We start from the raw sequence: 16,979 nt of genomic DNA on the forward strand, positions 1-16,979 counted from the left end.
TCAGTCACTGATTGGTTGTCACCCACCTCAGTAGGAGAGATCCGCAGTTTTCTTGGACTTGCGGGATATTATGGGAGATTCATTAAGAATATTTCCAAGATTGCGAAGCCTATGACGGATTTGCTGAAGAAGGACACTAAGTTTAAATGGACGGATGAATGTGAGGCTAGTTTCCAGGAGTTGAAGAAATGTTTGGTTACAACCCTAGTGTTAATTCTTCCGGATATACGCAAGGATTTCCAAGTGTATTGCGACACTTCTCGCCAAGGACTTGGAGGTGTACTTATGCAGGACGGAAGAGTTGTTTCATATGCCTCACGTCAGCTTCGACCGCACGAGTTGAATTATGCCACGCATGATTTGGAGTTAGCAGCCGTAGTGCATGCGCTTAAGACCTGGAGACATTTTCTTATTGGAAACCGTTGCGATGTGTACACAGATCACAAGAGTTTTAAGTACATTTTTACTCAGAAGGAGCTGAATCTCAGGCAAAGGAGATGGTTGGAGCTTATAAAGGATTATGATATGAAGATGCATTATCATCCAGGAAAGGCCAATGTCGTAGCAGACGCTTTGAGCCGGAAGAGTTATGTCAATACCCTCGTAAGCAGAGGATTACCGCAGGAGTTAGTTGACGATCTCAAGGAACTCCGTTTGGAGATAGTTCCAAGAGGTTTTGTTGCAGCAATGGAAGTTCAGTCTACATTATTGGGAAAGATTCGAGAAGCTCAGAAGGATGATAAGGAGATTGCTGAGATAAAGGAGAAGATGAGCAAAGGGAAAGCCAAAGGTTTTCGTGAGGATGATCATGAAACTTTATGGTTTGAGGATCGTGTTTATGTGCCCAATAATGCGGAGATCAGGAAGTTAATACTTCAGGAGGCTCATGACCCACGCTACTCGATTCACCCCGGAAACACCAAGATGTATCTGGATTTGAAGGAGCATTTCTGGTGGACTGGTATGAAGAAGGATATTGCCGAGTATGTAGCCGTGTGTGATGTGTGTCAGAGAGTGAAGGCAGAACATCAGAAGCCAGCAGGATTACTGCAACCTATGCCGATACCCGAATGGAAGTGGGAGAAGTTTGGCATGGATTTTATCACAGGATTACCCAGGACCCGATCAGGATATGATTCTATCTGGGTAGTGGTGGATCGTTTGACCAAAGTGGCTCACTTTATCCCAGTGAAAACCACCTATACGAGCGCGAAGTTGGCCAAGATATATATGACCAGGATCGTATGTCTGCATGGAGTTCCGAGGACCATCGCATCAGATAGAGGAACACAGTTTACCTCGAAGTTTTGGAATCAGTTGCACCAGACTTTGGGTACCAGGCTAGAGTTCAGTATAGCCTTTCATCCGCAGACAGATGGACAGACCGAGAGAGTCAATCAGATTCTGGAGGACATGTTGAGAGCCTGTGCATTAGATTATGGATCTAGTTGGGATGATAATTTACCTTACGCAGAGTTCTCGTACAACAATAGTTATCAAGCTAGTTTGAAGATGGCACCTTTCGAAGCTTTGTATGGGAGAAGGTGCAGGACACCGTTGATGTGGGATGAAGTTGGAGACCGTCAGTTGTTTGGACCAGATTTAATTAAGGAGTCCGAAGAGAAGGTCAAGTTGATTCGAGACAGACTGAAGGTAGCTCAGTCCAGGCAGAAGAGTTATGCGGATACAAAACGCGAGGAGGTAGTCTACGAAATTGGAGACAGGGCATATCTTCGTGTGTCACCTCTGTGAGGAGTTAAACGATTTGGAGTTAAGGGAAAGTTGGCCCCGAGATTTGTAGGACCATACCGAGTTTTGGAGCACATGGGAGAAGTGGCCTACAAGTTGGAGTTACCCGAAGGACCGTCAGGAGTTCATGATGTGTTTCACGTTTCCCAGTTGAAGAAGTGTCATGCTGAGATGGCCGATATTCCTCTGAGAGATACAGTTCCCCTGGAAGCAATTCAGTTGGATAGTGATCTGACATACGAGGAGAAACCCGTCAAGATTCTCGAGTTTGCCAGCCGAGTTACGCGCTACAAGGTTATCAAGTTTTGTAAAGTTCAGTGGAGCCACCATACCGAGGATGAATCCACCTGGGAACGAGAGGAAGATCTATGGAAAGACCACCCACATCTATTTTCCAGCCAACCCAAATCTCGAGGGCGAGATTCATCTTAAGGGGGGTAGGTTTGTAACATCCCAATTTTCAATTTGGATGTTATACATAGGTCGTCATATGCATATCATATTTTATTTGCATTTTGGTTGTGATCCAAGAAATCTTGGGCAACTCAAGGACCCAAGGAGAGAGTTGGTGATTTCGTTTATTTTCATATTTTAATTTTCTCATATTTGAAAAGAGGATCAATTTGGGTTTAATATTTTTCTCTCCAATTAATATCAATATTAAAAATAAATGAGAGGAGATAATATGACTTCTCCAAAAAAAGAGGAATATTGGAGGAGAAAATTTTAAAATCAAATAAATATTTTATTTGGATTTTATTCGAGATTTTATTTGAATTTGAAAAATATGCATTTTTTTAAAATTGCATCTTAGGCCAGAAAAATGTTCACTTTGTTCTAAATATTTTATTTAGACGGAGCAAATTGTTTTTGGCATTTTTATAAATTTTTTATATTTTATTAGGATTTTTCTTTGGCGGAATTTATCTAAAAAAATCTCTTCGGGCCGACCGAACTCGGCCGCACACAGCCCAGCAGGCCGCCGCTGTCCTCCCCCGCGCGGGAACCACCCCGCCGCCGCCAGCTGTGTCCGGCTCGGGCACGCCTCCCGAGGCCGGTTCCCCCTCGCCCAAGCCACCCCGCCGCCGCCTCGCCCCCCTCTTTATAAGGCCCCGCCCCGGCCCCCTCTCCTCCCCAAGCCACCAGCCGCCGCCGCCCAAGCAGCAGTCGCCCCGCCATTGCGACGCTGCCCCGCCCCACCGTTGCCACGCCGGAGCCCCCGCCTCGCTGGATCTCACCGCCGCCGGTCTTTTTCGATGAACCGGTAAAAACCGCCGCGGTCGCCCGGTTTTTTTTTCTGGTTTTCGTTTGGATCGGTTAGATCTTTTTTTTGTTTCGCTTTTTAGCAGACGTTCACTCGAACGCCTCTGTTCGCGAACGCGTTCGTTCGTTTGTCTCCGATAACAAACGTTCGTTCGTTAGTCTTTTTTTTCGGCCAAGGACCTATCCGCGATTATTTTTATCCCAGATTAGCCCCTGATCTTCAAGCGCTCGCAACTTTTTGCTCGTTTATCCAAATCCAGTGAAACCAACGCCAAAATCTCTGTCTCGAACCCCTCTTTGCAGTTAATCAACTTGAACATGGTTTTGACAAATTAAAATTTGGTGGCAAGCAGATTTTAATTCGAACTTCTTTTGATCGCAGTTTGAGTTTCGTAGCTCCGATTTATTGATTCTTTTTGCAAATCGAAGCACTTCGGTTGAACCTTCAGTTTGGATCTTTTTATCTGAGTTTTACCCTTGCATCTATGCTTGATTGCTTATGTATGCTATTGTTTGTTTGCGTTAGAATTTCCGGAGTGCGAAGCGTGCTACTACGAGTCTCTAGGGTTTTCAGATCGTCCGCAAGGCAAGTAACACTTTGATCATATCCATTTATTACCCAGTTTTTATGCATTAGTTTCAACCCTCAAACATTGCATGAGTAGGTTTGATAACATGTGGGTATTGGGAAGTAGATGATGAGGTAGTACCTATTGCCCTTTATTTCAAACCCTGGGAGTTACTTCTATGGTATGCTTACACTGCTATGCTATGCTTGTAGACGTGGTTTGGTTGAGTGATTCATGACAGATGTGAGAAATTATTATGAACTAAGGGTTTATTTAAGGTGGCTACTTTAATACACATCTGTGTGGATTGTTTGTGGGCACCTGGGGAATCCAGTGTTGTCCAAGGAGATCCCGGGGAACCCGTGTGATCATCCTATGGTTCGCCACCCAGGCTCAAAGGGATCATAAGATTATTCATGCTAGAAACTTCCGTGTGCAGTCACAAGCCATTATGGGCTCTGGCATAGTTGAGTATGTTGTGTGACCTCTTACAGTGGTAGACTAGCAGATGTAGGGGATGTAGGTGGTACGGTCTACCCATCGTAACGAGCTAACGCTTCTGAAAGACTGTGTCTCGGTCATCCGTTTCTCAAACACCATGTAGTGCGAGAAATCTAACAGAGGAGATCGAGTCTTGTGGGAAAAAGTGCGCAAACCTCTGCAGAGTGTACAAACTAATCATGGTTAGCCGTGTCCCCGGTTATTGACATCTTGAGTATCTGGTGCTTGGATTATTATGATGATCTCATCACTCTTAATTAACTTGATGGGTTATTGATTATTAATTTTGGGATTGAGATATTTAATAGCAGCATGGTCTGTGTGAACGATGACTTTAGAGTCAACAATGTAAGATCTTAATTTATCACAAGCAAACACGAATTCTTTTTCAGTAGTTGCATAATTCCGTTGTGCACTGTCTAGAGTTTTACTAGCATAATGAAATACATTCAGTTTCTTATCAGCTCTTTGTCCTAGAACAACACCAACAACATAATCACTAGCATCCACATAATTTCAAAAGGCAAGTTCCAATCAGGTGGTTGAACAATAGGTGCAGAAATTTAGGCTTTCTTGGGTGTTTCAAAGGCTTCTAAACAATCATCATCAAAACAAAAGGAACATCCTTTTGCAAAAGGTTTGTAAGAGGCCTAGAAATTTTAGAAAAGTCTTTGATAAATCTCCTATAGAAACCAGCATGACTAGGAAGCTACGAATACCTTTGATATCTTTAGGACATGGCATTTTCTCAATTGCACCAACTTAGCTTTGTCCACTTCAATACCTCTTTCAGACATTTTATGACCCAAGACGATACCTTCATTAACCATAAAGTGGCACTTCTCCCAATTCAAGACAAGATTTATTTGTTCACATCTCTGCAAAACTCGATCAAGGTTGCTTAAACAATCATCAAAAGACTTCCCATAAATAGAGAAGTCATCCATGAAAACCTCTACAATCTTTTCACAAAAGTCAGAGAATATAGCAGTCATACATCTTTGAAAGGTAGCAGGTGCATTGCATAAACCGAAAGGCATACGTCTATAAGCATAAGTTCCAAAGGGACAAGTGAAAGTGGTGTTTTCTTGATCAGGTTGAGAAACAGGTATGTGTGAAAAACTAGAATATCCATCAAGGAAGCAAAAGTGTGTGTGCTTAGATATTCTAACATTTGATCAATAAAAGGCAGAGGGTAATGATCTTTTATAGTTGCTTTATTTAATTTTCTGAAATCAATTACCATTGTATAGCCTGTAACAATTCTTTGTGGAATAAGTTCATTCTTATCATTAGGAACAACAGTAATACCTCCCTTTTTAGGGACACAATGAACAAGACTTACCCATCTACTATCAACTATAGGATAGATTATACCTGCTTACAGAAGTTTTAATATCTCCGTTCTTACCACTTCCTTCATTTTCGGATTTAACCGACGTTGGTGATCAACAACGGGTTTAGCATCAGGTTCCATATTAATCTTGTGCTGACATAGAGTGGGACTAATGCCCTTTAAATCATCAAGAGTATACCCAATAGCAACTCGGTGCTTCCTTAGAACTTTCAATAATCTTTCTTCTTCATGTTCTGAAAGGTTAGCACTAATAATAATAGGATATATCTTATTTTCATCAAGATAAGCATATTTCAAAGTGTTTGACAATTGTTTTAATTCAAACACAGGATCACCTTTAGGTGGAGGAGGACCTCCTAGAGTTTTAATAGGTAAATTGTGTTTAAGCAGAGGACGTTGTTCAAAGAAAATCTTATCTATTTCATTTCTCTCATGCATATGTAAATCATTTTCATGGCCTAGCAAATATTGTTCTAAAGGATCAGTAGGAGGCACAACAATAGAAGCAAGACCAATTATTTCATCCTTACTAGGCAATTCTTTTTCATGAATCTTTCTACTAAATTTGGAACAAATAAACTCATGAGACTCATCACCAAAGCTAACACCGACAGTTTGTTTCTCACAATCTATCTTAGCAGTAACGGTGTTCAAGAAAGGTTTACCAAAGATAATGGGACAGAAGTCATCTTGTGGGGAACCAAGAACTAGTAAATCAGTAGGGTATTTTATTTTCCCACACAAGACTTCAACATCTCTAACAATCCCAATCGATGATATAGTGTCTCTATTAGCAAGTTTAATAGTAACTTCTATGTCTTCTATCTCTGCGGGTGCTATGTCATTCATAATTTATTGATATAAGGAATAAGGAATAGCACTCACACTAGAACCTATGTCACACAGACCATGATAACAGTGATCTCCTATTTTAACTGAGACAACAGGCATGCCAACAACAGGTCTATGATTATCCTTTTAATCAGGTTTGGCAATTCTAGCAGCTTCTTCACATAAGTAAATAACATGCCCATCTACGTTTTCTTCCAGGAGATCCTTAATCATAGCAACACTAGGTTCTACTTTAATTTGTTCATCAGGTTTAGGTGTTCTAATATAACTTTTGTTAACCACAGTTGAAACTTTAGCATGTTCCTTTATCCTAATAGGGAAAGGTGGTTTCTCAATATAAGCAGTAGGAACAACTGGATCAACATTATAAATTATGGTTTCCTCTTTAATTGGTACCGGTTCTTTAATTTCTTCTTTAATAGGTGGGTGATATTTGAACCACTTCTCCTTAGGGAGATCAACATGAGTAGCAAATGATTCACAAAAGGAGGCTACTATCTCAGAGTCAAGTCCATATTTAGTGCTAAACTTTTGAAAAGCTTCGGTATTCATAAAAGATTTAACACAATCATACTTAAGCTTAATACCTGACTCTTTACCTTCGTCGAGTTCCCAATCTTCAGAGTTGCGTTTAATTATTTCCAAAAGATCCCACCGGAATTCAATAGTCTTCTTCATAAAAGAACCAGTACAAGAAGTATCAAGCATGGATTGATCATCACGAGAAAGCCGAGCATAAAAGTTCTGGATAATAATTTCTCTTGAGAGCTCATGGTTGGGGCATGAATATAACATTGACTTAGGCCTCCCCCAAGCTAGAGCGATACTTTCCCCTTCACGAGGCCAAAAAATATATATATAATTCCGATCATGATGAACTAGATGCATATGATAAAATTATTGGTGAAACTCCAATTTCAATCAATTCCAATTCCAGGATCCAATATCATCGCATAGCCTGTACCATGCCAATGCTTTTCCCTTCAAAGATAAATGGACCTTTTTCATAACTTCATCTCCGGGTAAACCTGCAACCTTAAACAATCCACAAATTTGTTCTACATATATCAAGTGCATATCAGGATGTTCGGTTCCATCTCCTGCATAAGGATTAGCTAGCAGTAGTTCTATCATACCCTAAGGAATTTCATATTCAATATTTTTAGTAGGTGCAGTAGGTTGAGGGGTAGCTAATTGTGGTTCCGGTCGAGGTGAAGATACCCCGAACAAACCCCTCAAATGATTGTTTTCCATAGTAACAAGTGACAATAAATTTCAGCACACTATATAAATGTTTCCTTACCAAATTCCACTTACCAAAGGCGCTTCACTCCCCAGCAACGGCGCCAGAAAATAGCCTTGATGACCCACAAGTATAGGGGATCAATTGTAGCTCTTTTGGATAAGTAAGAGTGTCGAACCCAACGAGGAGCAGAAGGAAATGACAAGTGGTTTTCAGCAAGGTAATGTCTGCAAGTGTTGAAATTGTAAGTAACAGAGTAGTTTGATAGCAAGATAATTTGTAACGAGCAAGTAATGATAGTAGTAACAAAAGTGCAGAAAGGTAGCCCAATCCTTTTGAGGTAAAGGACAGGCCAAATGGTCTCTTATGATAAGCAAAGCGTTCTTGAGGGTACACGGGAATTTCATCTAGTCACTTTCACCATGTTGATTCAATTTGTGTTCGCTACTTTGATAATTTGATATGTGGGTGGACCGGTGCTTAGGTGCTGTTTTACTTGAACAAGCCTCCTACTTATGATTAACCCTCTCGCAAGCATCCGCAACTATGAGAAAAGTATTAAGAATAAATTCTAACCATAGCATTAAACTTTTGGATCCAATCGGTCCCTTACGGAATAGCGCATAAACTGGGGTTTAAGCTTCTGTCACTCTCGCAACCCACCATCTACTTACTACTCCACAATGCATTCCCTTAGGCCCAAATATGGTGAAGTTTCATGTATTCGACGTCCACATGACACCACTAAGGGAATCACAACATACATACTATCAAAATATCGAACACATATCAAGTTCACATGATTACTTGCAACATGATTTCTCCCGTGACCTCAAGAACAAAAGTAACTACTCACAAATGATAATCATGCTCAAGATCAGAGGGGTATTAAATAGCATATTGGATCTGAACATATAATCTTCCACCAAATAAACCATATAGTAATCAACTACAAGATGTAATCAAACACTACTAGTCACCCACAAGCACCAATCTATAGTTCCGGTAACAAGATTGAACACAAGAGATGAACTAGGGTTTGAGAGGAGATGGTGATGTTGAAGATGTTGATGGAGATTGCCCTCCCCAAGATGGGAGAGTTGTTGGTGATGATGATGATGATGATGATTTCCCCCTCCGGAAGGTAAGTTCCCCCGGCGGAATCGCTCCGCCGAAGGGCAAAAGTGCTCCTGCCCAAGTTCCGCCTCGAGACGGCGGCGCTCTGTCCCGAAAGTCCTTCCCTTATTTTTATAGGTCAAAATGACTTATATATCAGAAGATGGGCACCGGAGGTGGGCCTAGGTGAGCACAACCCACCAGGGCGCGCCTGGGCTCCCTGGCACGCTCAAGTGGGTTGTGCCCACCTGGTGGGACTCCTCTGGTACTTATTTGCTCCAATATTCATCATATATTCCATAAAAATTCTCCCTGAAGTTTCAACTTGTTTGGAGTTGTGCAGAATAGGTAGCCTGACGTAGCTTTTCCAGGTCCAGATTTCCAGCTGCCGGAATTCTCCCTCTTTGTGTGTAGCTTGCATATTATGAGAGAAAAGGCATTAGAATTACTCCAAAAAGCATTATTAAGCATAAAAACATCATAATTATCAGTAGGAAAACATGATGCAAAATGGATGTATCAGCATGCAACATGTCTCGTGCTACCAAACCATCTTGTCTAGCATACTCAATGCAAAGGGGCGCGCCTCAACAGAAAGACGCTGACATTTATTGCTTTTGTTGTTCCACGCTACTCTCCCTCGCCACCTAAACCAACGTTCACGCTAGACCTGTCTGGCACCGATGTCGTGTCTAAGTGCGGCTAGTACGAACAATCACTTGTCATGATCACAGGGGTAGTTATTCCTCTTTGTTACCCCATTCGTTGCTTCTTGGTGTTCCCTTATGTGGGGATAATTTAATGATAATTCATCAAATAAAATTTTATTAGACGTGCTACCCATAACTTACTTAACTTCCTGGCTAGTTGGTCTTTGTGCAAGGGCGCACCTAGTCATTGATACATATCCAACGTATCTATAACTTTTTTATTGTCATGCCATGTTTATATCATTTAGCACAATTTTGACACCATTTTTTGGACTAGCCAGGGTTTAGGGTTTACAATCCCTAGTGATAGTTGTTGTTTTTTTGTGTGTTTTTAGATTTTTGGGGAAATCAATTTTATCGGGTTTAGAAAAATCCAAAAAAAAAACAGGAGAAGTTTTGCACTGGGAAGCTTCCAGTGGCCCACCGGCATAGGTCAGGGGGTGGCCCACAGCTCCCACGTGCCCCTACAGGTGGCTAGAGGGTGCGTGGTGGGGCCGCATGGGGACCTTGGTGCTCCTTTCCACCGCCTCTTGGTGCCTACGCCTTTATATATACCTGAATACGCCCGAGAATTTCAACCCTATTTTCTGTTGCCCCACCTCTCTGTTCCGTGATGATCCAATCTAAAGTCCTTTTCCGGAGCTTTGTCCGAGGGGGAATTCTTCATGGTGGCCATCTCCATCAATTTGAAGGCCACTATGTTCGGTCGTGAGTAGTTTCCTTTGGACTATTTATCCATAGTGATAGCTAGTTGGTTTCTCTGCCATGTTTCTCAATACAAAGATCACATGAGTTAGCCTACATGGTTTGATCCATAATCTGGTGTTGTGTTTATTGCGATGTGATGAATTATCACTTTATATGATCAGATTTATCCATGAATTCACTTGAGATCAATTTGGTTTGCTTGATGCATAATTCTTATTCATATATGCTCTCCGATCTACTTGTCTTTTATTTTGTCAAGTTTTAGGTTTGATAGTTGGGTTCAATCTACAAGTAATCTACCGCCATGATAGAATATGAAAAATGCATGTATTGTGTTGTTGCCACTATGGATAGAAAGGTGATTGCATACTTGTCCTTTGAACGTAGGGTGAATACAGTATATCATCTACTTCATGTCATCATGCTTATTGCAATACTCTATTTTGTTACTTAATATTTTAGGATGCATGTGAGTAGCGGTCTTGAGTGGAGTATTAGCTATAGATGCAACTGCACAACGGTCTCTAGATGTTTGGATGTGATGCTCATACGTACTTATGCCATGGATAGTCATAGTCATAAAAACTACAATTTAATCGATGCACAACTATAGCTTGTTCACCAAACCATGCTATCTTTTGGAGAGAAACCACCAGTTAACCTATTGATTCCTAGTTCTTCCAACCTCGATCAAACGCTCTTGATAATTCTTTGTGTTTTACTTTTTATTTGCAATCAATATTTCATACACACTTGCGTTTTATCCTTACAATCAGTTGTTAGGCTAAGTCCATCCACATGAAGGTGTGTTGCCAGCCCAACATCAGCCCAAAAGTCCAACATGCGCGAGCCGTTGATCTTCGTTGCATCCAATGGTTGTGAGTGCTTCCTAATGTAGGGAGGCAAGGAGAAAACCCTAGCCACTCCACCCCTGCTGGTGCATGGCTTCCATTGTGAGAGTGAGAGAACACACAAGAGAGGAATACAAACTAAGAGAAGAGAGGAAGAAGAAGAAGAAGCGGACGTTCTGTCCAGATTTGCTGCATCTAACTAGACAGTGTTCAAGCTGGTGATTGGAGGCTCAAACGTGTTTGGATTGGCACCAAACTTTGTGAGCTCGTTCCGTACTTTGATCTGTTTAACTGGTTTGAGGATTGGGTCAGTGGAGCATCAGATTTGGGAATGGTTTTGTCACCTCGGATTGATGCAGTTTCATAACAGAGTAGTTTTGGGAGACGAATAGTTTGGATAGGCAAACAGTGTGCGATTGAGCTGAAATTTTGAGGCGATCTCAGTAACTCGTGTGTATACTTGTCTGCCATATTTGGTGTTGTTTGATTTAGCGGTTTAAGAGAAGTTTGCAAAACACTAAATGGGACAGAAACTGTGTAAACTCTGCTTTGCTAAAATCTTGCCTCTTGTGGTTGTCGTTGATGCTGCCGGTTGGCAACGTGGAGGGTGTGTGTAAATCTCTCTAGAGGTTCTAGAGAAGACTTTGTACTCATCATTCTCATAGTGAAGTTGTGTGGACCGGTCGGTCCACAACCGTGGTTTTTTACTCCTCGGGTTGAGGAGGTTTTTCCGCGTTAAATCTTGTGCCACATGTACATGTTGCTTGTTTTATTCCGTTGCTTACTTGTTGGTTGAACTTAAAGTTCATCACAAGTGGAGGGGACTGTGTAGTGTGCATATTTGTCGTGTTGGTGAATTTGTGCAGCGCATTGTTGTTGTCCAGCCCCAACACCAGTAAGGCTAATAAGTCTGGCAATCTTCCTAGTTTTGTTGGAGGCAATGCAGTTTTGTATTTGTGTGCTCATTGGCCGCTTAGTAAACTCACTGGTACAATAAACTTTAAGGTCATCCACTTTGAGAGAAATTGTTGCTTTCTACAAACCCTTGCATTTGGGGGTCAAACAATTTCCTAGTTGAGAGGACACAATCCTCGACTCATTCTTTGACCGATGACATTCGACAACATTGGTGTTGTCAGGGGAGCCTTATGAGGTTATGTCTCCCCCCAATCTATCTGATCAGATTTGGGGTTGTCTTCCATCCCTCTTCACCGCCTTCTTCTTCGCGGTGGTTACATGTTTCCAGAGCATTGTTGTCAACATTTTTTTTGGCTCTGATTGGCAAATTTCAGGCTGCTATATCGACAATAAGTTCCCAGTTGCGATGGTGTTTCGGAGGTTGAGAGGTGGCACCGAGCTTCGCTCACGACAAGTTGTCGGTGAGTGCAGGTAGAGCACGAACGTTAATTCATCAAGGAAGGGTGTGTAATTTCAGGGTTTTTTTTAAAGGCCTTGTAAGGCCTGGTCAACTTTAATATACATTTTTGCCTTTCAAAAAAATCACCAACTGTCTTTCGAAAGGAAGCAATGCAACCAAAAAATCACACCAGTCAACAGCCCTAACAAAAGAACACTAACACAGCACAATAATCACAAGCTGTGCATTAATAACAAATGGTCCACTGTTTGTGAAGAAGAATAGTAGTCGAACATTTCAAGCAAAGCATGGGTCGGAGAAAAATTAAACGCGAAGGTCCAATTGTGTTTTGTTCGTGCAGCGCAGCGGACGGTGGTGACAGCGGGAGACCCACCCGACTTGCGCGCCCCTCCGCTTCATCCCCGGCCCTCCCCTCCTCCGCGCCCGACCCGACCCGATCGATCCTCCCTCCCCCGCCGCCCTCCCAAACCAGCGGCATTAACCAACCAACCGCGAGCGCACGGCGGGAAGGCGCGGCCGCGCGGAAGGGCGGAGGCGAGGCGCGCTCCGGCCGTTCCGCCGAAAATCCCCCCACCCCCATTCTGACATGATCGCCGCCGTCTAATAACCCGGCAGCCGCAGGAGGAGCGAGGCGCGGCATTATGACCAACAACTTCTTGACCACCATACGGAGCCTCAAGCTGATCGAGGGGTGCAAGGCCGCGCAAATCTACCCCTTCAACTCCGTGGCCTCCACGTCTGGCGGCTCCGGGGATGGAGGGGGCGGGGCCAAGCTGCTCCCGCTGCCGCCGCCGCGCAGCGTCTCCCTGATGTCCGCGTCGCTCTGCTACCCGCACGCGCCCGCCACTTCGGGGGCCTTCTCTTCCGACTCGACCCTCCCCTGCGGCCTCCCGGCGGCCGCCGCGCTCGAGCCGGCGCTTGACGCGTGCCTTCGCCCCGTTGACCATGTCTCGGCGCTCGCGGCGTCGTTCCGGCGGATGTCGTCGGCCGAGACGAAAGGCGACGACCTCTGCGATGTGTACCTGGAGCAGCACGCGCTGTTCCACGCGCTCGGGGACCCCCGGCTGCTGCGCCGCGCGCTCCGTGCCGCGCGCGTCCACGCCACCGACTCGCACCGCCGCGTCGTGCTCGCCGCCTGGCTCCGGCACGAGCGCCGGGAGGACGAGTTCGACCCGATGCCGCCGCCTCTCGATCCCTGCGGCCCAACGACCCCGCTCCTCGAGTGCCCCCGCTCCGCGGTCTTCGCCACGGAGTCCTCCGGCGTGGATCCCGTCTGCCCCTGCCGCCGCACTCCACCTCCTCCTCCTCGCCCTCCGCGCTTGAGGCGCGACACAATTTTGAGGCGCAACGCATCGATCGCCTTCGATGAGAGCGAGGAAGAAGAAGATGATGAGACCAATGACTTGTGGTTCGTCATCGGCCAGGAGGAGGTGGCGTGCGAGCGTTCCTGCATCGCCGCGCTAGCGAAGCCGCTCAACACGCTCCTCTACGGCGGGTTCGCCGAGGCGCGCCGCGACCACATTGACTTCAGCCGCGACGGCATCTCGGCGCGTGGCATGCGCGCCGTCGCCGCCTACAGCCGACACGGCCGCCTCGACGACTTCCCTCCGGACACCATGCTCGAGCTCCTCGCCTTCGCCAACAAGTTCTGCTGCGATGGCCTCAAGGTCGCCTGCGACAACAAGCTCGCCTCCATGGTGCGCGGCGTGGACGAAGCCCTCTCCCTCATCGACCTCGGCCTCGAGGAGGCCGCCCATCTCCTCGTCGCCACCTGCCTCCAGGCCTTCCTGCGGGAGCTCCCCAAGTCGCTGTCCCACCCCGAGGTGGCGCGTCTGCTCTGCAGCCCGGAGGGCAGGGAGCGCCTCGACGCCGCCGGGAACGCGTCCTTCGCGCTCTACTACTTCCTCTCGTACGTCGCCATGGAGGAGGACACGAGGTCCAACACCACGGTGATGCTCCTGGAGCGGCTATGGGAATGCGCAGAGTTGCCATGGCACAAACAGTTGGCACTGCACCAGCTCGGGTGCGTCATGCTGGAGCGCGGCGAGTTCAAGGACGCGCAGGAGTGGTTCGAGGAGGCCGTCGCGGAAGGCCATGTGTACTCGCTCGCCGGAGTAGCGCGCGCCAAGTTCAAGTGCGGGCACAAGTACATGGCCTACAAGCTGATGAACAGGGTGGTCACGGACTACGATCCTGCCGGGTGGATGTACCAAGAACGCGCCGTGTACTGCGTGGGGAAGGAGAAGATGGCTGATCTCCGGACGGCGACGCAGCTCGACCCGACGCTGACTTACCCGTACAAGTACCGTGCCGCCGCCTTGCTGGAGGAGGACAAGATGGAGCGTGCGCTGGAAGAGATCGACAAGGTGCTCAGCTTCAGGATGGCGACCGACTGCCTCGAGCTCCGGGCGTGGTTCTACCTTGTGGCTGGGGACTTCGAGGCTGCCGTGCGGGATGTCAGGGCCATCTTGACGCTGGATCCGACCTACATGATGTTCCATGGTAAAATGCACGGGGAGCAGCTGATCGAGCTCCTCCGAGGGCAAGTGCAGCAGCGGGACATGGCGGATTGTTGGTTGCAGCTCTACGACCGGTGGTCAGGGGTGGACGACATCGGCTCTCTGGCAGTTGTCCAGCAGATGCTCGCCAGGGAACCCGGGAACAGCAGCTTGCGGTTCCGGCAGTCGCTACTCCTGTTAAGGTGAGCAGTGCATCCAACTTGTGAATTGCTAATTTTCTCCACAAGTTTACATTGTCTTAATTTGAGCAAGAACATCCCATCAAGTCCTTCCATTCCTCCATAATTACTTGTATCAAGTTGCTCTCTACTAGATCTTCATATAGCCTAATTTATCTTACATGTAAGAGCAGGAATTTTAGTCTACTCAGAAACAAATTCACAAAAACGACAACAGTTTCTTATACTGTCTAGTATGCTATCTTGGTAGTATAGTTTGGAAAACAACTGTGATAGATGTTGTATACTGGAGTAGTCTTTAAAGTTCATAAGCCTAACATATTTCTTGTCTTTCATATGCATTGTAGGCTAAATTGTCAGAAGGCTGCTATGCGTAGCTTGCGGTTAGCACGGAATAGTTCGATTCATGACCATGAGAGACTTGTATACGAAGGATGGATCTTATACGACACCGGGCATCGCGATGAAGCACTTGAGAAGGCCGAGCAATCACTCAGTCTCCAAAGATCATTCGAAGCATTTTTCCTAAAGGCTTATGCTCTAGGGGACTCTAGCCTTGACGTCGAATCTGCGCTTTCTGTTGTTCAGCTTCTAGAGCATGCTAACAGTTGTGCATCTGACAACCTACGGAAGGGGCAAGTAAGAACCATCCATCACCGCTTCTCACTTTCCACGACAAGTGTTCATCATTTGTGCTAATAGCTCACTGACATCCTCCAGGCATACAACAATATGGGGAGCATATATGTGGACTGTGATTTGCTGGATGAGGCAACTGAGTGCTACAGCATAGCACTGAGCATCAAGCATACGCGGGCACACCAGGGTCTGGCTCGGGTCCATTTCTTGAAGAATAGGAAAAAGGCTGCATTTGATGAGATGACATCGCTCCTAAAGATTGCCAAAAACAGCGCTTCGGCGTATGAAAAACGGTCGGAATATGCCGAGCGGGACGCTGCGAAAAGTGATCTCAATATGGCGACCTTGTTGGATCCAACCAGGACCTACCCTTACAGATACAGAGCAGCTGGTGAGTCCACTGAACTGAACTGAGCATATGATGGCTGGCACTATGAATCTTCTTGATGGCTTTGCACTATTCTAATGTGCACAAACTTTACAGCAGTGTCAACTTTCAACACCAAATGCTAAGCAATTTTTTGAAGCCCTGCATTCTGTTAAGTTTAGAACAATACGCGGAATTCATAGCTATCTTAAGGTTCCATTAATGTTGTCTGGAGACGATAATGGATTGTTAAATTTTTTGATAGCTATTTTTCCAATAGTGAGGAATTCAGAGCTAAAGTCTGAAGAATTTTTCAATGGCTTGATAACATGTTTGTTGTGATCCGTCAGTTCTGATGGACGAGAACAAGGAGGAGGAGGCGATCGGAGAGCTGACGCAAGCGCTGGCTTTCAAGCCGGACCTCCAGCTGCTCCACCTCCGCGCGGCCTTCCAGGACTCCATGGGCGACAGCGCGAGCACCCTGCGCGACTGCGAGGCCGCGCTGTGCATGCACCCGGAGCACGGAGACACCCTGGAGCTCTACAACAAGGCTTCCGCCAAGGCTGAGCAATCCGAGAGCTAGCCTGCGACCACCATCGTCGATGATCAGCTAGCTGAATGATGAAACGATTTTGGCCCCTTCCCTTCCGCAGCAAGGAGAGAAGAATGCACAGCGAGGCGGGCAGAAGAGAGCACGGACGAGTCGGACCGATGGGTATAGACAAAGCATACGATGCGGCGAGGCGAAGGTCGGTCGAGCTCTGCGTGTAACGTACAGGAGGTTGATGAGAGAGCTTGGTGTAACAAAAATGTAAGAATAGCAAAGCGTGTAAATGGCATCATTTTTCGTATGTACTGTATACATCAGCAAGACAAGGGGCTCCAGGGTACTGGGTTGGTCTGATGAGAGCTGAATGAAAAGAGAGGAAGAGGGCTTCGACACAACACAACAGAACAGGCTGCCCTTCAATCAGAGCA

The 16,979-nt window shown here is 45.7% G+C and overlaps 1 protein-coding gene across 1 annotated transcript; it reads left to right on the top strand.

Annotated features, from left to right (window-relative positions):
- The first annotated feature begins 12,653 nt into the window (after positions 1–12,653).
- Positions 12,654–16,852, top strand: LOC109756246 (ethylene-overproduction protein 1). The gene is made up of 4 exons (XM_020315108.4): positions 12,654–14,998; positions 15,343–15,634; positions 15,716–16,025; positions 16,352–16,852. The coding sequence occupies exons 1-4, from the start codon at positions 12,939–12,941 to the stop codon at positions 16,582–16,584; spliced, it is 2,895 nt and encodes a 964-aa protein (XP_020170697.1). The 5' UTR covers positions 12,654–12,938; the 3' UTR covers positions 16,585–16,852.
- The last annotated feature ends 127 nt before the right edge of the window (positions 16,853–16,979 follow it).

The sequence above is a fragment of the Aegilops tauschii genome, chromosome 4 (genome assembly GCF_002575655.3).
Source record: "Aegilops tauschii subsp. strangulata cultivar AL8/78 chromosome 4, Aet v6.0, whole genome shotgun sequence".
Classification (NCBI taxonomy): domain Eukaryota; kingdom Viridiplantae; phylum Streptophyta; class Magnoliopsida; order Poales; family Poaceae; genus Aegilops; species Aegilops tauschii.